Source organism: Stegodyphus dumicola, chromosome 1 (genome assembly GCF_044657685.1).
Source record: "Stegodyphus dumicola isolate Sdum_Otavi_A_Nest chromosome 1, ASM4465768v1".
Taxonomy (NCBI): domain Eukaryota; kingdom Metazoa; phylum Arthropoda; class Arachnida; order Araneae; family Eresidae; genus Stegodyphus; species Stegodyphus dumicola.
In genome coordinates this window covers 171,855,726-171,872,952 of record NC_140768.1, presented here as the reverse complement: position 1 = coordinate 171,872,952, position 17,227 = coordinate 171,855,726, and the positions used below count along the sequence as shown (strand labels likewise).

The window sequence follows — 17,227 nt, the reverse complement described above, 5'->3', positions numbered from 1 at the left end:
AACCCAGGTCCTCTTTGATAGCCGTTCTGAGTCCTAACAACACAGTAAGGGCATCAACCCAGTGAATAGTAGTATGGCATCTAATGGCCTGTTTAAGAGAGCGATGGAACCTCTCGACAAGTCCATTGGAATTCGGGTGGTACGGTGATGTACGGATCTTTTTAGTTCCCAAGAATTTTGTTAATGCAGTAAATAATTGAGATTCGAACTGCCGTCCTTGGTCCGTGGTAACGTACTCGGGTACCCCAAACCGTGAAATCCATACAGGAAAAAAGGTTTTTGCCACACAGTCACGTGCGGTTGGTCGCTCGCTTTCCTCCAACGTGATTGCCTGTCGACTGTAGTAATTAAGTTTTACATCACAATATTAAAACTTAATTACTACAGTCGACAGACAATCACGTTGGAGGAAAGCGAGCACCAACCGCACGTGACTGTGTGTCCCCGAAATCCCCTTCGGTTACAGTTAGTGATAACGGCGCGCGGTTGGCGAGTACAACACATGTTTACAGAGTACAACACACCGAGCAGTGTACAGTGTACAACACACCGAGCCAAGCTACCATCGTTATATCTACAGCAACAACACATGCCACCAAAAATGGCATCCATAGACGAAAGCCATAGACCTTATAGACGAATATTTTGTTATCTAAAATGCATACAACGCTGTTCCGAGAAATTAAGCTGACAAGTGTAGCTTTACGTACTCGTAACGTAGATCTAAAGTGTTCAGTGGGATGGTGGCCAGAAACAATACCTAAAGATATGGACACAATCGTATTTTAGGATATTTTCTACATCTTTTCCTTCCATAGCACCCCTTTTTTTCTCTCTCTCTCTATTACATTTGGACCATTTATTTTAATTTAATTTTGTCCCATCTTTCCTTCCTGGCCTTTAGAACTCGTGTAAAATGTATGAAGTTCCGTTTTACTTTCCTCTGAAGTATAAAATTGTCCCTTTTCTGTGTACCTTTCCTTCACATTATAGTTTGATTTTTCGCCTATCGGCGCAGAAAGACTTGGCGGGTGCAAAACAAGACATCTGTCTGCCTCATCTGCCAATTTATAGACACGTATGTTTACGAAATTGTACGGCTAACACTACTAAGTGGAGAGGCTTAGATGTAGTGAGTGCAGGCATGAGGTTACCTGTTGCTAAAAAATTTAATAACTTTTAATTTTGATTTGGGGTTTCGTCTGTTTCGAGTTCCTGAACATTGTTATATATATACTACCTGCACCATGAGCGATATAGGGAATTTTTTTCAATCCCTTCCGCTTTTCACTCGTCATTGGTTTGCTTTGTCAATATTCTTTCCGCTTCTGGGAAGATTTGGCCTAGTAAATCCGCTGCATCTAATCTTAGATTATAGTTCTTTCATTCACAGGTTTCAGGTAAATGATTTTTTGAAAGTGTGAGGAATGTTTGTAATGCTACCGTTGTTCTGATATGTTTTATTACATATACAACGTTTCTTAAGTATTTCTCTTGCAACTTATTTTAAAATAATTTGTTACTGTTTTAATTTCCTAAAATTTTCAAGTATTATTTCTTTATTTTTCTATCTTTTAATATAGTTGATTACTTTATATGTAACCTTCTTACACTTTATGTCAGATTTTTTAAACAAATTATTATAGACGAGATTTAGTGAATGTGTTTTAAAGCAGTGTTTCTCAACAGCTTTTTCTTTCTTTACAAGACCCAGTAAAATATTTCGGTTCTCAAATATTGTATAGTATTAAGTTCTTGCGGACCAGTAAGTTTAATAATTCGACCCTTTGGTATAAATTTTTCACATAAATAAGTCATGAAGACAAAAATAATGTTTAAAGCATTTTATTTGTTATAATTTACATATGTACATTCAACTTTTTAAAGTATTGCATCGAGAATAAAACTACTAAAACTCCAGGAAAATTCCAATATGAATGATTTATTTTTTTTAATTAATATAATAGCAAAAGCAACAGTGAATCGAAATGTAAACAGCATAAGGAGATACAAAATAAGCAAGATAAAAAGGCAAAACCTAACCTGAGACGTCTTAAACACTACGATAGATATTCAGCGTTCAAGTAATACTCAAGGCAGACAAGGACACACTAACTGGTGTGCTAAGTGTACGGCACCGCAATTTGTGAAAGGCGATTAGGTACATAGTTCCTAGTTTGTTATATTTTTCATCATAGATCATATTATTTTCTAAACTAGTAAACTGTTGTTAGTGTAATGTAGGTGCTGTTGTAATATCGGTTGTTGGCCGATGACACTTTGGGTATGGGACAGATAGCTGGATATTTCACGGACTGGCTAATATTTCTTGCGGACCGTCGGTTGAGAAACACTGGTTTAAAGTATAAATGTAATGAACAGGTTATTAAATGTTTATTATCTTTCATTGGATTAACAGTTCTGTACAAGTTACCCCATTAAGTTCTGCATGGGATTTCAATCAGGAAATTTCAGTGGCCAGTTTATTCAATCATTGCCTTCAATTTGAAGAAATTTATCAATCAAGTGTCTTAGCCTGAATATGTATAGATAATGCAGGTATGGAATTCCAGATTATGTAAGATATTCATACTAGAAGAATCGGTTTCAGCTCTCCTGCTCAATTAAAATAATAGTACATTGTTACTTTTCAGTTAGAAGTGCAAACTGTTTGAAAAGAGATAATCAGTGAAATATATAACTTGCTTCAATACTAATTACAGAAAGTTTTTGTCAAAACTATTCATGTGCCTTCAACTAGCATAATTTTAATGCCAGATTGCATAATGGCTCTGTTTTAACTTGATGTATTCAGTATTAAACATACTTATTGTTACCAGAATCTGTCAGTTGCCTGAATTTGCAGGACCATAGTTTTGAAGGTTAAATTTATGTAATTTATGATGAATACTCTTAATATGCTGTGTTTAATATTATTTTTCAGCATGTTCTTTTTATTTTAATCAGTCTTTTCATTTTTAACATCAGTGTTTAGTGTTTAAAATCACTGAATCCTAGTAAATCGAACTGGGTTTCAAGCCTTGGTGAATAGGCAGAGCTGATGCCAGACCCAGTGCATCTGCACTGGGAGGCAATATTTGCAGAAAATGTACAGGAGGGCATAAAGCCACATCGGTCTTGCTAATGGGAGTTCTCATGTATAACATGGATACAAGCCAGTTTCCTGATAGAAAATCATAAAACCATCTCTTCTCATAGGCAGATAATTCTTGTGCTTTGTCATTTTCAAACAATATAAACTAATCATTGTATCTTCATTTTTTTCTTCTTTTTAATTAACAAACGTTGGAAAATATTTGCCATTATTTATACTTCCCTCCCCTCTGCTTTAAAATCATTTTCTGCTTAATCTACCAGCTGCTGTGTTCTAAAGCTGCTAACACTGGTAATATGGCCCATACTAAAATCCTAGCAAACAAGATGGTTGTATGGGAGGTTTTTTTTATTTTTTGGTTTTGTTTTTTCATGTGTATCATGAATATGAACTGGTTTCACTTTAAAAAGGCATCCCTTCTCTTAAGCAGCTAGTAAAATCAAGTATTGTGCCATAATCTTAAATAATTTGTTTCATTTGCTACTTATGTAGAATTTTTATAATGAACTTTTGCAGTTTCACCTTTCAGTATTTGAATGACTGCATAGATTTCATATATTAATGAATTTTCGGCAGTGAAGGAATCTATGAACTATGCACACCTCACTTTAATAAAATAACATAACAATAAATTTCAAGAATAGCATGTACACAGTGTTCTGTTTAAACTTTAAAAAACATCTACGAATTGCACAATCTAGGCATGCACATTAATCAACAAAATAAACTAAAATAAATTTCAAACAATTAAAAAAAAACAATAATGACAAATTCATACTAAAAAAAATAATTAACATAACATTCTACAAAATAAGAATAAAATAAAATTCAGTTACCATGAATGAATACTTCTTTGAACAGTAGAAATAATAATTTCAAACATCACCAAAACAATTTCGTTAAAAGCATCTTCTCCCGTTTCAGGACAGCGATGGAAAAATATATAAACCACCAAATAAAACTCAAAAACGCATTTCCGAACATAAGTAGGCAACGCAGCTTTAACATAACAATGTAGCTCTATTTAAATGACAGCCAGACTCGCTATCCACAAAATTGATACTATGTTTCATAAATAAATGTTCGAAACTGTCTTCTCCTAGTACTTGTAGAATTTCCAGCCACCTGAAAAAATAGTTGTACCAGGCATGCGACTAAGATTTTGCCAACACGTCTTTCATTGCATCGTTTAAAACCATACACCACAGAACCAACTAGCAAAGGAAACCATTCCAAGTTTCCATGTAAAAAGGGTTGCCATAGGAACCAACATCACCTCAAAAACCTTCACAGAACACGCAATCCTGACAAAAAAACTGCACAACACATCGCAGCATTTGGCGACCTGAGGGCGCATATAAGAGTAGAGCTACTTTCACTTTAAAAAATTATAGTATTGTTTGACTTTACTACACAACCACACTTTTAGCTCCTGAATTTTTGTGGATGAGATGGGAAACATTTTTCTGTCTGACCTAAACAATAAATGAAGTACCTGTTGGAGTGGAATATTGCCCATACAGGTTTTCTTTCATTGGCATTGTAGTAAGGAGAAGAAAAAGATTTATATTCTGAAGAACTTAGCTCAGTTAATAAAGCAAATTGCACTCTTGAACTTTCTAATTTGATCCAGCCTGTTATTTTTGCAGGTTATTTTTTATTATAGGTATTTTATCAAAATTAAAGTTTGAATTTTTGTTTATGTTGAAATGAGTTTCTAGTTACGGAGCTGTAGTAGGATATGCAAAGTGAAAGCATAATTGTTACTTGCCTTCTTTAGCACCCCTTAGCTCAATTCTGGCTTGAAAGTTCAGTTTCAAAATCAGTCAGAACAGTAACTTAATTTTGAAGTAAATTTTGAATGATGTGGAAGACCACATTTTCTGATTAATGGACTTACACTTTATTAATGGAACGAATGTGGAGAAGTGGGTATAAATGAAGATAACAGAAGTTCTTCAATGCAGTGACAGTGCCTCAATCAACACTGAACTAATGGACAGCAAAATCTATCATATGGTTTTAAATCCAGAAAATACTGCTATCGATAGGAAAGAAAGTGACAAAAAGGTTTTTTCAGAATATAAGATTTTGATTGGTAGTGTAGTGGGAATTCTCGACATGGCAATTATAAGGCATGAACAGTGAAACTTTATAACTGAATAAGAAACGGGGGATTATTTAATGGCTTTCTGTATAGTTAAAATATGAAATATCGCAATTGCAAATCATGTAGAACATTTAGCAAGATAGTAATAAGAAATAGAAGTTGTCGGAGGGAAATATACTACGTGAAAATTGTATATTTGCTTTACCCTTTCCTTCATGCTACCTTTTAAAGTCGGAGTTTTAATTTTTTAAAAAAAAAGGTAGGCAGTCTAATTAGGCCTAGAGGAGTACACAAGTAAAATTTTGTGAAGATAGCACTGTGCCCAAAGTGGCACACTGATTGAACAGAGCTTCGAAACTGCACAACACATGCATTGTTGTCAATGAACTGACCGATGAGATGTAGAGAAACAAAGAATACAAACTCTCAGTTGTCCTAGATTATTGGTGAGCGCGGTCTTGGCACACCTAGGATTCGCCGTTTTATTTTAGGCAAGATTTCAAGGTAAAAATTTAAAACTATTATAGAATAAGGAGATTAGCATACAGGAAAAAAAAAAAAAAAATTCTTTTCAAACAATTCCTTTTATATCCTAAAAAAAGTCTGGAAGATTTTTTTGAAAAATGAGGGTCTTAAAAACTAAACATGGCTAAAATATATGGACTGGTTTGTGTTGAGCTGCCATCTACAATAAATAAAGAAGGTTCAGAGTAACCTATAAATCCTTTTTCATTCAATTTTTCTGTGCAATACAGAAGGAAATTTTTAGGTGTGTCCAGACCAGAGACACTGTGCCGCGAAGGGTTAAAGTAGCTGTAAGGGAAAGAAATTATGTGACATTAAACCATCCTCTATTTTGCTTTACATAAAAATTTAATGGTCTAAATTTTAGCTGTAAATATGAATTGATCAACGTAAATTTGGATAATGAAATGATTTGTAGATGTGTGAAGGATTTGGGCATATAAAAATACTTTAAAACCAGAACTGTATATGTAGCCAAAATGCTAAATTCTAATGTATCCTGAAACTATTCCATAAACTGTAATTTTTTTCTGTTTTCAGATATGGCGACCAGTAACTGCATTATTTTTCTATCCTTTGGGTCCCAATTCTGCATTTTCTTATCTTATGAATCTGTACTTTTTGTACAACTACTCTGTGCAATTGGAAACAGGTATTTTTTTATGTTCTTATTTATTTATTCTCACTTTTGTATATTTATCTCTCTGGCTTATCAATAATTTTGCAGTATAGCTAATCGTAAGAAATATTGTTCGAAAACTTGTTTCTTTTAACATATTTTGAAATTTTCACTGTGATAGCTTACAGACATATTAGTTTATTGCAGCAATTTTCTGTATTTCCTTTAAGCTAAAACTTAAATATGAATTATTTATCTATTAAAAACTTTCTTAATGGCATTGCCAAAATATTTAGCAAATGTATTAGATGTAAAAAAGTTGATAAATGAATCTAAACTGAACTAATAAGATAATTTATGCTTTTAAGTGAAAATAACTATTTTAATATTTGACTTGAGTCTAGGATGTTTTACTTTTTATAGTGTGTCTTCTTCACAAAAGAAGTTCAAGGGGTAAGTAGTAGTTTAAGCACATGCCTGTTTTGGCAGTGTGAGTACTGAAGTTGTATAGATGCTGAATCTGTACAATTCTCTAATTGTTTTGAAAATAGATTGCTGTGTACACAAAGAGAACAACAATGCAAAAAAGAAAGATTTATCAAAAATGTTAAAGGTTTTATTGCCATCATTTCTTTTTTAATTTTATTTATTGTTACAACCAATTTGAATATGATTGTTGTCTTTTGAATGTTAACTTGGTGAAAAATTAGTCGCCAGTGAGCTTGTAAATGCTTTCCAAAATGGTCAATGTGTTTGTGGTGTTTTGCTGGGGGTGAAAATAATTGGAAAGTACTTATTCAGTTAAAATGTAATCATGGAAACTAACAACTGTTCTCAATAAATAAAGTTGTTAATAGAACAGAAATTATAGCTTTAACAGTTTGTCATCTTTACTGTTATAGTTGTACTTTAAAAAGAGTTTTTTTTTTGTTTTTTTTTTTTTTTTTTTTGTTTGTTTGTTTACAGTTAAGAATCTGATTGTGTAACTTTAAAAGATATGCTTTTTAAAACTGATATTTTACATTCTGAAAAAGAAAATGATAGGTCATTGGCACAATTTTGTAAAAATAAAGGGTAATAGATGTTTTTATATTAAGATTAGGAAGCACCATTGCATTCATACTCATTGTTTAAATCCCATATATCTCATTTAGCAGTTTTCTTTTCATTTCATTTTGTTAAAATTTCATATTATACTGTCCTTTCAGTGATCTGATACTTAAGACCACCTAACCTAATAGTTTAAGTTCACCTTCATGCATAGTTGGTTTTCCTCATATGTAATGTGAATACAAGCCATTTTTCCTGTAAAACTCGTCCATGAAGGCATCCCTTCCCTCAGCCCGGCTGTATATTAAATTATGTTATATATTGAAATGATATAACATAATCTTTATATTCTGCTTCATTATTCATAAATAGTAATAGAAATTTAGCATTCTGTGAATGTATCGAGTTTCCTGATGTCAAAATGAACTTTTAATAAAATATTATATTGTTGCATTTTTCTTTCCTGACACCAGTTGTTTCGTTATTTTCTTCCTTCACGTTCGTAGATTTGGAGTGAATAACGACGACGCTACTTGATAAAATAACGAAACACACTTTCTTTAGCCAATATTAATCAGAACAGCTTCAAAGTCACGTTTTACAGTCGTCGAAGATCTACTATACACTCGCTGGAACAATCAGCAACACAGCCTTTAGGTTATCAGGGTATAACTGTGGAGACAGCTTTACTGCAAAGCTCCTTACTCTGCTTGGCCGTTTTCGGAACTCCATGTACTATCGAGACTCTCCACGCTACAACTTGCAATGTACTTGATGACACACAGAGCACAGCTCCCGATTTTTCGGTTCAGTTGTTCCCGAAGCTCAGCACACTCTCTCGACAATGCACTAACCGCGATACACTAAGAGACTCTTTCTATGCACTCGACGACCCACTCGGCACTAGCTGGCTGGTTGTCAACTTGATCGTCTCCACACGGACTAACTGACTTGCTTGTGTTCAAGAAAATTCTGGGCTAAACCGGTAAGAATTCGTTTTAGAAGGTTCTCCATTCGTTTATGGCATATCGCCAATTTTGTCGCCAAACGGGCGATTTCTCATCAAATGTGGCAATCCTGCATTCTCTTGCCATTTTATGGCAACCCTAAAACTGCTTTGCGGGGGAATCTATCTTACCACGTCTGTACATTTCATAACAATATTTATAAGTCATGTTGCTATTAAATATTATGTTTTTATTATGTATATTTGATTACCATTATAGTTCTGAGTTCATGGTATTATGTGTATAGAAAATATATACAGTATCTGCTACTTATTAAAATCACTTCATTCAAAAGTATTTGAGTTTATGAAGTGGCCGAGTTTAAGAGACGTACTTGTATATTACATATTTCAGTTTTAGAATCTTCAATTAAAATAATAACTAACAAATTATTATTCAATCAAAAAATAATAATTAAAGGTTTACACTGAAATTAAACTATTTACACAATTTTTAAATTTCCTTTAAAAATGTTTTGATAATTTAATTCTTGATAAAATTTTATCTCTTACAAATAACTATTCTACTTGTGTTTGTTTCATATTGTTCAACAACAGCTTTTCAACTGTATTCTCAGTGTCATAAAACTGCTCACAGCTTTTTTATTTTGACAGTACCTTTTTGACAACACCTTTCAGTTCAAGAACTTTTCTGAATTTTCATTCGCAAGAGTTTCTAGATTCGATTTTTGATGATGACCTGTCATAACCTTTTTTCGTATTACTTTCATTGGCAGTTTCTGCAGTACTTTTAACATTTTCATAGTCGGTTTTTATTCACATTGTCTCAAGATTTTGAATGGATGCAACATATTTTTAAAATAATCTTTTAACTTCTCCCACTGATGCCTGAAACATTAACTACAATTTGCAGTTCCTCTGAAGCTTCTCCTACATAAAACATGCATTTTCAAAAACTGTTTTAACTAACTTTAAGAGATTAACCTCTTGCATGACTGTTATAATCATGGATACTATCAGAGATGTCTACTAATTTTGAAGTGCTTGCATTTTACAAAATTCAATTCTTTTCATCATTTGTAGAGACATTAGTTATTTTTTTGGAAGCAGGCAAAATGAAAAATTAGCAATGCCTTTGCCAGGAATTGAACCACGGAGCTCTGGAATATGCGCCCAGCATGCAGACCACCACACAACAAAGGCATGCCAAGAAGGGGGAAGAAATACCTTATTACTTCCCCTTTTAAAGTCGACTGGGTTTTTAAGAGACCCAGTCATCAAATCCTGGGTGTGGAGAATCATCATCCACTACCCTTTTAGTTCCGGCGCCACTGTAGAAACATTAGGTATTTTTTGGAAGCAGGCAAGATTAAAATTTAGCAATGTCTTCACCAGGAATCGAACCACAGATCTCTGGAATGCGCACCTAGCATTCAGACCACCACACCATGGAGGCATGCCAAGAAGGTGGGAGCAATACTGTATACATTTACTGACCATCTTTCTGTAATAGCATTTGTTAACTTTTAAAATACCCTAAAATTAAAAGTTGAATTTTAGAAGTTGTATTTGCAGGAAGAGACACTAATGTTTTTCAGAAAAAGATGAGAGGTGTGTGTGCTGCACAGTTATCTAAGCTATTTTTTCATTTCTCACTTTGCTGTCCCATTTAAAAAGAAAATCAATAAAAATGCTATCAGTCTTCTATGCATTCTTGCCGCTATGGTAAGTTAGAAGTAATTCTTAACTTCTTTAAAACATTAAGGTTTTTCTATTTTTGTCAGTAACAAGTTTTGTCTTTTTAATTGTGTTCATATTGCATGTTAGCACGGTAGCATATTCCTTCAATTTCTTAAACCAGCTGCTGTTTCACTTTTAATTATCAATGCATGTTCTCTTAATTTTTTGTAAATTTAGTGTGGTTTGTATTCATTTAGCAGCCCTAGTGAAACATCTTGTATGCAGTTATCAGCTGAATGATGATCTGCTTCATCCTTTTCACCATGTAATTTCTGATAGCCGAGTTGGTTTTCAGTTTCTCCAACTTGTGAGCCATGTGACAGTTGATACTGAATTTAGTGAATTAGTGAAAAAGTTCTAAAAATAAAAACATATTTTAGCTTTATAGCTTGAAACCAATCTAGATAAGCAATTTCAACATCTCTTGATTTTCTATCTTTTTTTATAATTCTCGAGATATTTGAATTTTTTATTAGTTCTTCGTCGAATTATAATTCCTTTTTAAGTAGATTACACAGTGCTGTTTGGGAAATTCCCAGTTTAAATGTAATTTTTAACAATTTATCCTTTTCGTTCAGGCTTAAATCTTTTCACTTGTCTTTTTGACATGTCACAAGCTAAGCTCACAAAAATTTTTTAAATGCTTCTCTCAGTGATACACTCAGTGATACAAAAAAAAAAAAAAAAAACAAGAAAAAAGATGCGTCAAGAAGATATAAAGCAAATTGGACATGAATGGATATGCATACAGGTTTCGACAAAAAATGCAAAATTTTACATTTTGGCTGCCAGTAAATGAACGGTTGTCGCTATAGCGCATCTGATCTGCGCAACTGGCAGGATATTTAAGAGGAGAAATTACAATTCCAGGTCATAATTTCTTCACGAATTTCATTCGGTATACTCCGGATAGTAACTATGCCTCGCATACAGGTGCGCGAACGATATGCGCAGATGTCAGAATTTGAGAGAGGTCGTGTAGTTGGGCTCAAAGAAGCTGGTTGGTCTTATCAGCGAATAGCTCGACATTTGAGCAGGAGCGATGCTACTATTAGACGTTGTTGGCAGAAATGGGTGAACCATGGTCACACACAGCGTCAACAAGGAAGCAGTAGGCCGAGAGAAACGACAGAATGTGAAAACCGAGCAATCCTCCGAGCGGCACTCACAGCCACAGTTGCTTCATTATCATCGATTGTACGTGCAACTAGTGCTTCTGTGAGCGCAAGGACCATTCATAGACGGCTCACAGAAAGGGGGCTGAGGTCACAACTACCATTCACCTCTGTACAATGTCGAGCCTGTTTGCAGCGGTGTCAGGCTCATTCGCACTGAAATGTGTTACTGACTGGAGTACAATAGTCTTCAGTGATGAATCCCGGTTTGAACTAAGTCCTGATGACCAGCAAAGGCGAGTCTGGAGACGCCCTGGACAGTGGTGTGATACCAACCTGACTGTCTTCCAGCAGACAGGCCGCAAACCAGGAGTGATAGTCTGGGGTGCCATTTCATTTCATAGTAGGACCCCTTTGGTTGTCATCCATCGCAACCTTACAGCACAGCTGTACGTCGATGAAGTTCTAAGGCCCGTTCTGTTGCCCTTCATGTCATGCCACCCTGGGTTTACATTTTAGAAAGATAATGCCCGCCCCCATACGGCTTGCCTTAGTACTTGCCGAACATTACCTTAGCCAGCAAGATGGCCAGATCTCTCTTCTATTGATAATGTTTGGAGCATTATGGGCAGGGCCCTCCAACCATCTCGGTATGTTGACGATCTAACATGCCAGTTGGACAGGATTTGGCACGATATCCCTCAGGAGAACATCCGCAGCCTCTATCAACCGATGCCAAGCCGAATAATTGTATGCATAAGGGCTAGATGTGGACAAAGGCATTACTGACTTTTTCACTTTGTGAAGTTCTATCACTTCAATAAATCATCCAATTTTTCTCAAACTGTAATTATTGTTTTTCCGTACATGTACATCACTTCTACCGATTTTCGTCCCATTCGGATAACTCCTTCTTGGTGCGTCGTTTTTTATTATAGTATATATTCAAATCTCAAAATGTTGGTCTGTGTAGTCGATCTGCCTCTTTATGATTGGAAGCTTGACCAGTGCTTTCCTTGCTTTTTCATCAGTTTACCACTTCCTTTCCATTCCAAAACTTATTGTAAGGTAAAGCTTAGTATTTCATGTTTTTTTTTATATCTCTGTGGAGTGTGTATGTCAAAGGAAAGATTTTGAATGAGGAAACTTTAAAAGATGGGACACATAAGCTGCATTTCTACTCTTATCAGCTGGAATTTCAGATGAAACACTCACTTATTTACAGTATCTCTAGAGGATTGTTTTTCGTTAACCTTAAGTTAAAAAAATTCTGCTGATAAAGGAATCTCGGAACAGTGTCTCACATGTAGAGAGACCGGGAGGGGAGGAAATTCTTGATCAAACCTCATTTTATATACTTGAATGATAAAATTGTGCTTCAAAGTACATCAGATGAATGAGATATGAAAAGCTTTGATAGGTACCAATAAGGTATCTTGGCAATAAAGAATGACTTTTTTGCCAATCTCAGTTTAATATATGGCGATTTTTCTATTGATTAGTATGTAGTTGTTTTAGTTTCCTGGAAATGTGAATGTAATATGCAACTGCATTTACTGACCAGTTTAATAAACAGTGAGTACTCTATAACAAGCAAGCGTAATTCAAACATCATGTATATTTTTATTAAACTAAGTGTTATATTTTAAAAAATAGTTTGAAATCAGATTTGTTTTATTCATATTAGAGTGTAATCTTGGTTCCCAAATGTCTTTGATCACAAAAAAATTTTCCAAATTAAAAATGTCTTGGATGATGAACTGTGTCTCAAGATATAAGCAAGTAAATGCTAGCAACAAATAATATTCCAAAATGTGTTCAATGCAGTGGAGGAAATATCATCAGAAGAAGAAGATGGAAGGGAAAATGTTCCTAGTTGTTTGGTTGGCAAAATTCATGTAAAATTGGGTAAGGTACTTAAGTTCATAGAACATGATCACCCTGGTAAAGCAGTAGTAAGCCATAGCATAGATATTTGTAATGATAAGATCATGTCTTGCTTTAAGAACAATTTAAAACACAGACAGAAACAATCACAGTGAAGAAATTTTTAAGGGAACAAACGCTTTACGATTGTTAAGTGCAGTCAAGAGAGAGAGAAGAGGAAATGGGGAGAAAAGCAGCTACCTGATATTTTTACGGGATAGGATTTTCTTTCAAATAACAGCATTTTGCAACCTTTGGCTTCTTTACCATTTTCTACTTATGGCTTCAACTTTTCTTCAAAGAGATATGGTAAAATTTAATTAAAGTCTTTCTTTTTTTATGTTTAACATTGTGTTATGTCAGGTTTAATGAATTTCATTAGTTTTGCATTCTGAACTTTCATACAAAGTGCTATTTTCTAAGTTATAGTTTGGGGTTTGGAAAGGGTTTAATTTATTTTACAGAGTTGGCAACTCTCCCGATTTAGGTGGGAGACTCCCGATTTTCGATCGTTCTCTCGCCAACCCGATTTACAATATATTTCTCCAGACTTCTTCTTATTCTTAATATTTCTCACGATTTTTATGGAACTTGGCTTAATACTTCGTTATATGAACAAAAACAAAAAGTGATTTTGGACATCTGAAAGCAACTGAATTTTCTCTAGATTATATCTAAAATAAAACCTTGTGAATCAGATGAGAATTTCTGCTTTGTGAGTGACAGCATACGTATCCAGAACATGGACCTTATAAGAGATAGACTAACCCAGTGGGCGGGGCGCGCGTCACTGACATGTTGGCAAGAAAGAGTAGGGACGATCTGGTTTACTTTAATACTGAAACCTATGGTGTTTGTATCACATAACTCTTTTTAATTATTAAATGTGATATGTTGTATAGTGATGAGATTATGAAAGCCACAGTTTTTTCCAAATAGGATTTAATATATCTCATTAAAGCACTTTTTACTGCATTTCGTGCATTTTTTTCACGCGTAATTCTTGTACAAACATCTTTACTTTGGTAAAACGGTAAAAACTCTAGACACAAAATTTATAAACTTAATTTTGCACACAAATAACGTAAAATTAAAAAAGATTGATAGTACAAGATGCTTTGAAATAAATAAGATAAAATTAAACAAGATCTGATAACTTTTTTTTTTAAATTTAATGACCATTTTCAGGCAATGATTTTCAAAACTATAATAACATTACAAAACAGTAAATTATTTGATTTATATCATCATTAACTTATTAACATTAAAGTGGAATATTTATTTTAGTAATTTATAAAATTCGGAGCATAAAATTTTCTGAGTGTAATGAAGCGGAAAAAAATGGTAAAATAAAATCTAGAAGCATTAAGATAATCACATTACGCCCAAAAGAAACCTTTTTTTAACGTTTTGTATGTTACCTATTTTTATTAAATATCATGTTCTTCACCCGTAAACCACATACATTTGAAAACAGCATATCTTTAGAATTTCCGCACTGGAGATAAAACTTATTTTCCGGACAGTGCTCTCTCTGAACTCATTGAGTTTGTTAATCAAAAATTTGTTAAAGTTTTACAAAATAGGAAATAGATTAACCCTCTGAGTGGCACAGGATTTTAGATCCGTCATGAAGACCAGTATTTAAACAGCATTTATTATTTCAGTTTGTATAATTACTTATTTTCATCTGCATTTTCATAAACTTACATTCTTTAAGATGATATTTACATTATAAAAGAAAGTAGGAAAGCAAAATGTCTTAAATTATAAGCTAATATATACCAAGTAGCAAAACTTCTGATGACCAGATAAACCCGGTCACAACGCTCTGAGGGTTAAAACAAATTCAAAATTCAGCCGTCCAGATGCCCATGTTCGGGTGGAGGATTACATTATTCAAAATTTGATGGCTCTAGATACTGTCGTTTTTTCAGATTGCAAGAACCATACATGTATTCATGCAGATTCTTCATTATTTAATTTCTTTACATATAATACAGGGCGATAATATTTGGTAACAACAATTTGCAAGAGACACGGACATTTATAGTAAAACAGTGCAAAATGCCGCTTCGAAACTAACAGCCTTTCTAGGCTACCGCCCCTTTAAGCTAATAAATTAAATTAACAGTAAATAAAAAAAATCTTATGCAGAACAAAAAATAAATTAAAAAAAATAATCACTATAAAATCCAAGCAAAATTAATTATTACGGTTAAATACAATTTTAATATTAGAATTAAATGTATAAACATTTTTAAGAAGTCAAATGTGTTTATCACTATGATGTATTATGAAATATAATTGAAATAAAATTCCTTAATAGAAATTGTGCTATAATACTCGTCTATAATTTTAAAAAAGCAGCACAATTTAGAATTTTAAACACAACTTTCAAAAATTCGTTTTTAAATATTTTAGTATTTTTTACTTATTTACACCAATAAAAAGCATAAAAATTGTAAGAGAAAATTGATTATTTGAAATTTTCTATTAGTTCAGATTTAAAATATTATTTTCTAAAAGAAGTAGTTACAAATTTCCTTGCAGCATAGGGAAAGCTAAAAAATATCCAGTCCTGAAAGCATGCAATAGCTTTATAATTATTTGGAACGTTAATTATGCTTGATAAATATGCTAAATTGTTTTAATTGATCTGAGTTTCAAAAATAAAAATATGTAGAAATTCTAATTTGTGAAATGAGGCACTACATCCAGCTTTTTCTTGACAATTATACACGCTGCAATAGGCAACTGATGTTAAATTTCTGCAAGTCGTCCCTACTCCTCCAGGTGTGATGTTTGCGATGTGTACCGCCTGTCATTGCAATTTTTCGATTTCGCATAGTGGAAGGGCTGATGTTCTCAAACATGTGCGTACACAAAAACACAAGGACAACATAAGTTGTTTTGAAAGAAACGAAAAATTAAATTTTTCTACGGAAACAAAAGACCAACAAGTCATTGATGCAGAATGTCTGTTCTCTGCCTTTTTACTGGAGCACAACCTGCCACTGAATGCATCGGATCACGCTGCAGCTTTATTTAGAAAAATGTTTCCCGATAGTGAAATTGCTAAGAAATACTCAAGTGCAAGGACCAAAACAGGTGCAATTGTTAAAGAAAGGGGTTTGAAAAATAAATCTTCAGTTATTGATTGCATTAAAACAGTTCCGTTATGCCTCTCTATGGATGGAAGCAATAATACCAATTCAAAACTGTATCCAATTGTTGTTTCTTTTTTTAATCCAGATTCTTCAGAAACTGAGTGCAGTTTACTTTCTGCCCCCACTTTAGAAGGACATTCGACAGGCTTTAATATAGCACAGCTAATTATTAAAACTTTAAAAGAAAATGCAGTCCCTCTGGATAATTGCTTAGCACTTGGTGCCGATAATGCACCAGTAATGGTAAGCTTGAAGACTGGTGTTGCAGACATCTTAAGAAAGGCAAATTCAGATTTGCAGATTATGAGGTGCACCTGTCACCTCTTAAATTTAGCAGCTGAAAAAGGGCTTATCTTCTTTACCAATAAATGTGGATGAACACATTGTTGATATTTATTATTATCTTGAAAGGAGTTCTAAAAGAAAGGAAAAAATGAAACAGTTCCAACAGCTGCATAATACTGAAATGAGAAAAATTTTGAAATGTGTGTACACGCTGGCTGTCTTTAAAGAAATGCTTATCTAGAAACCTCGATCAATGGAACCCACTTCTTGCATTTTTTAGAGAAGTAAATGGCTCGAGAGTTAAGATAAAAGGCTCTATTGAAAGTTATAAAGTACCTAAAGTAAAGAGATGTAGTTACTACTTCCATTGTTAAAAATAGGTTTGAGAAAAATAAAGTAATTTCTGCATCATTCAGCAATTCAACTGGCAGTTCTCAAAATAATACTGCAAAATTAAGCGTAAAGCTGATACAAATTTCTCTCAAAATAAAAAAATTGCTCAACACACGAAACATTTTCCGATTACTGTAAGTTTATCTTGTGAAGAACGAATATTTATATTTTTTTCTTCGGACTTTAACAAAGCTTTTTGCTTTTTAATACAA

General features: G+C 33.5%; 1 protein-coding gene across 1 annotated transcript in view; it reads left to right on the top strand.

Moving 5' to 3' along the window:
- Positions 1 to 1,042: 1,042 nt before the first annotated feature.
- Der-1 (derlin 1) overlaps positions 1,043 to 17,227 on the top strand; it is a 58,951-nt gene continuing 42,766 nt past the window's right edge. The window contains exons 1-2 of the mRNA XM_035354472.2: positions 1,043 to 1,400; positions 6,291 to 6,402. Of these exons, the coding sequence (XP_035210363.1) occupies positions 1,248 to 1,400; positions 6,291 to 6,402 (265 nt within the window). The 5' untranslated portion in view covers positions 1,043 to 1,247. The remainder of the gene's footprint in view (positions 1,401 to 6,290; positions 6,403 to 17,227) is intronic.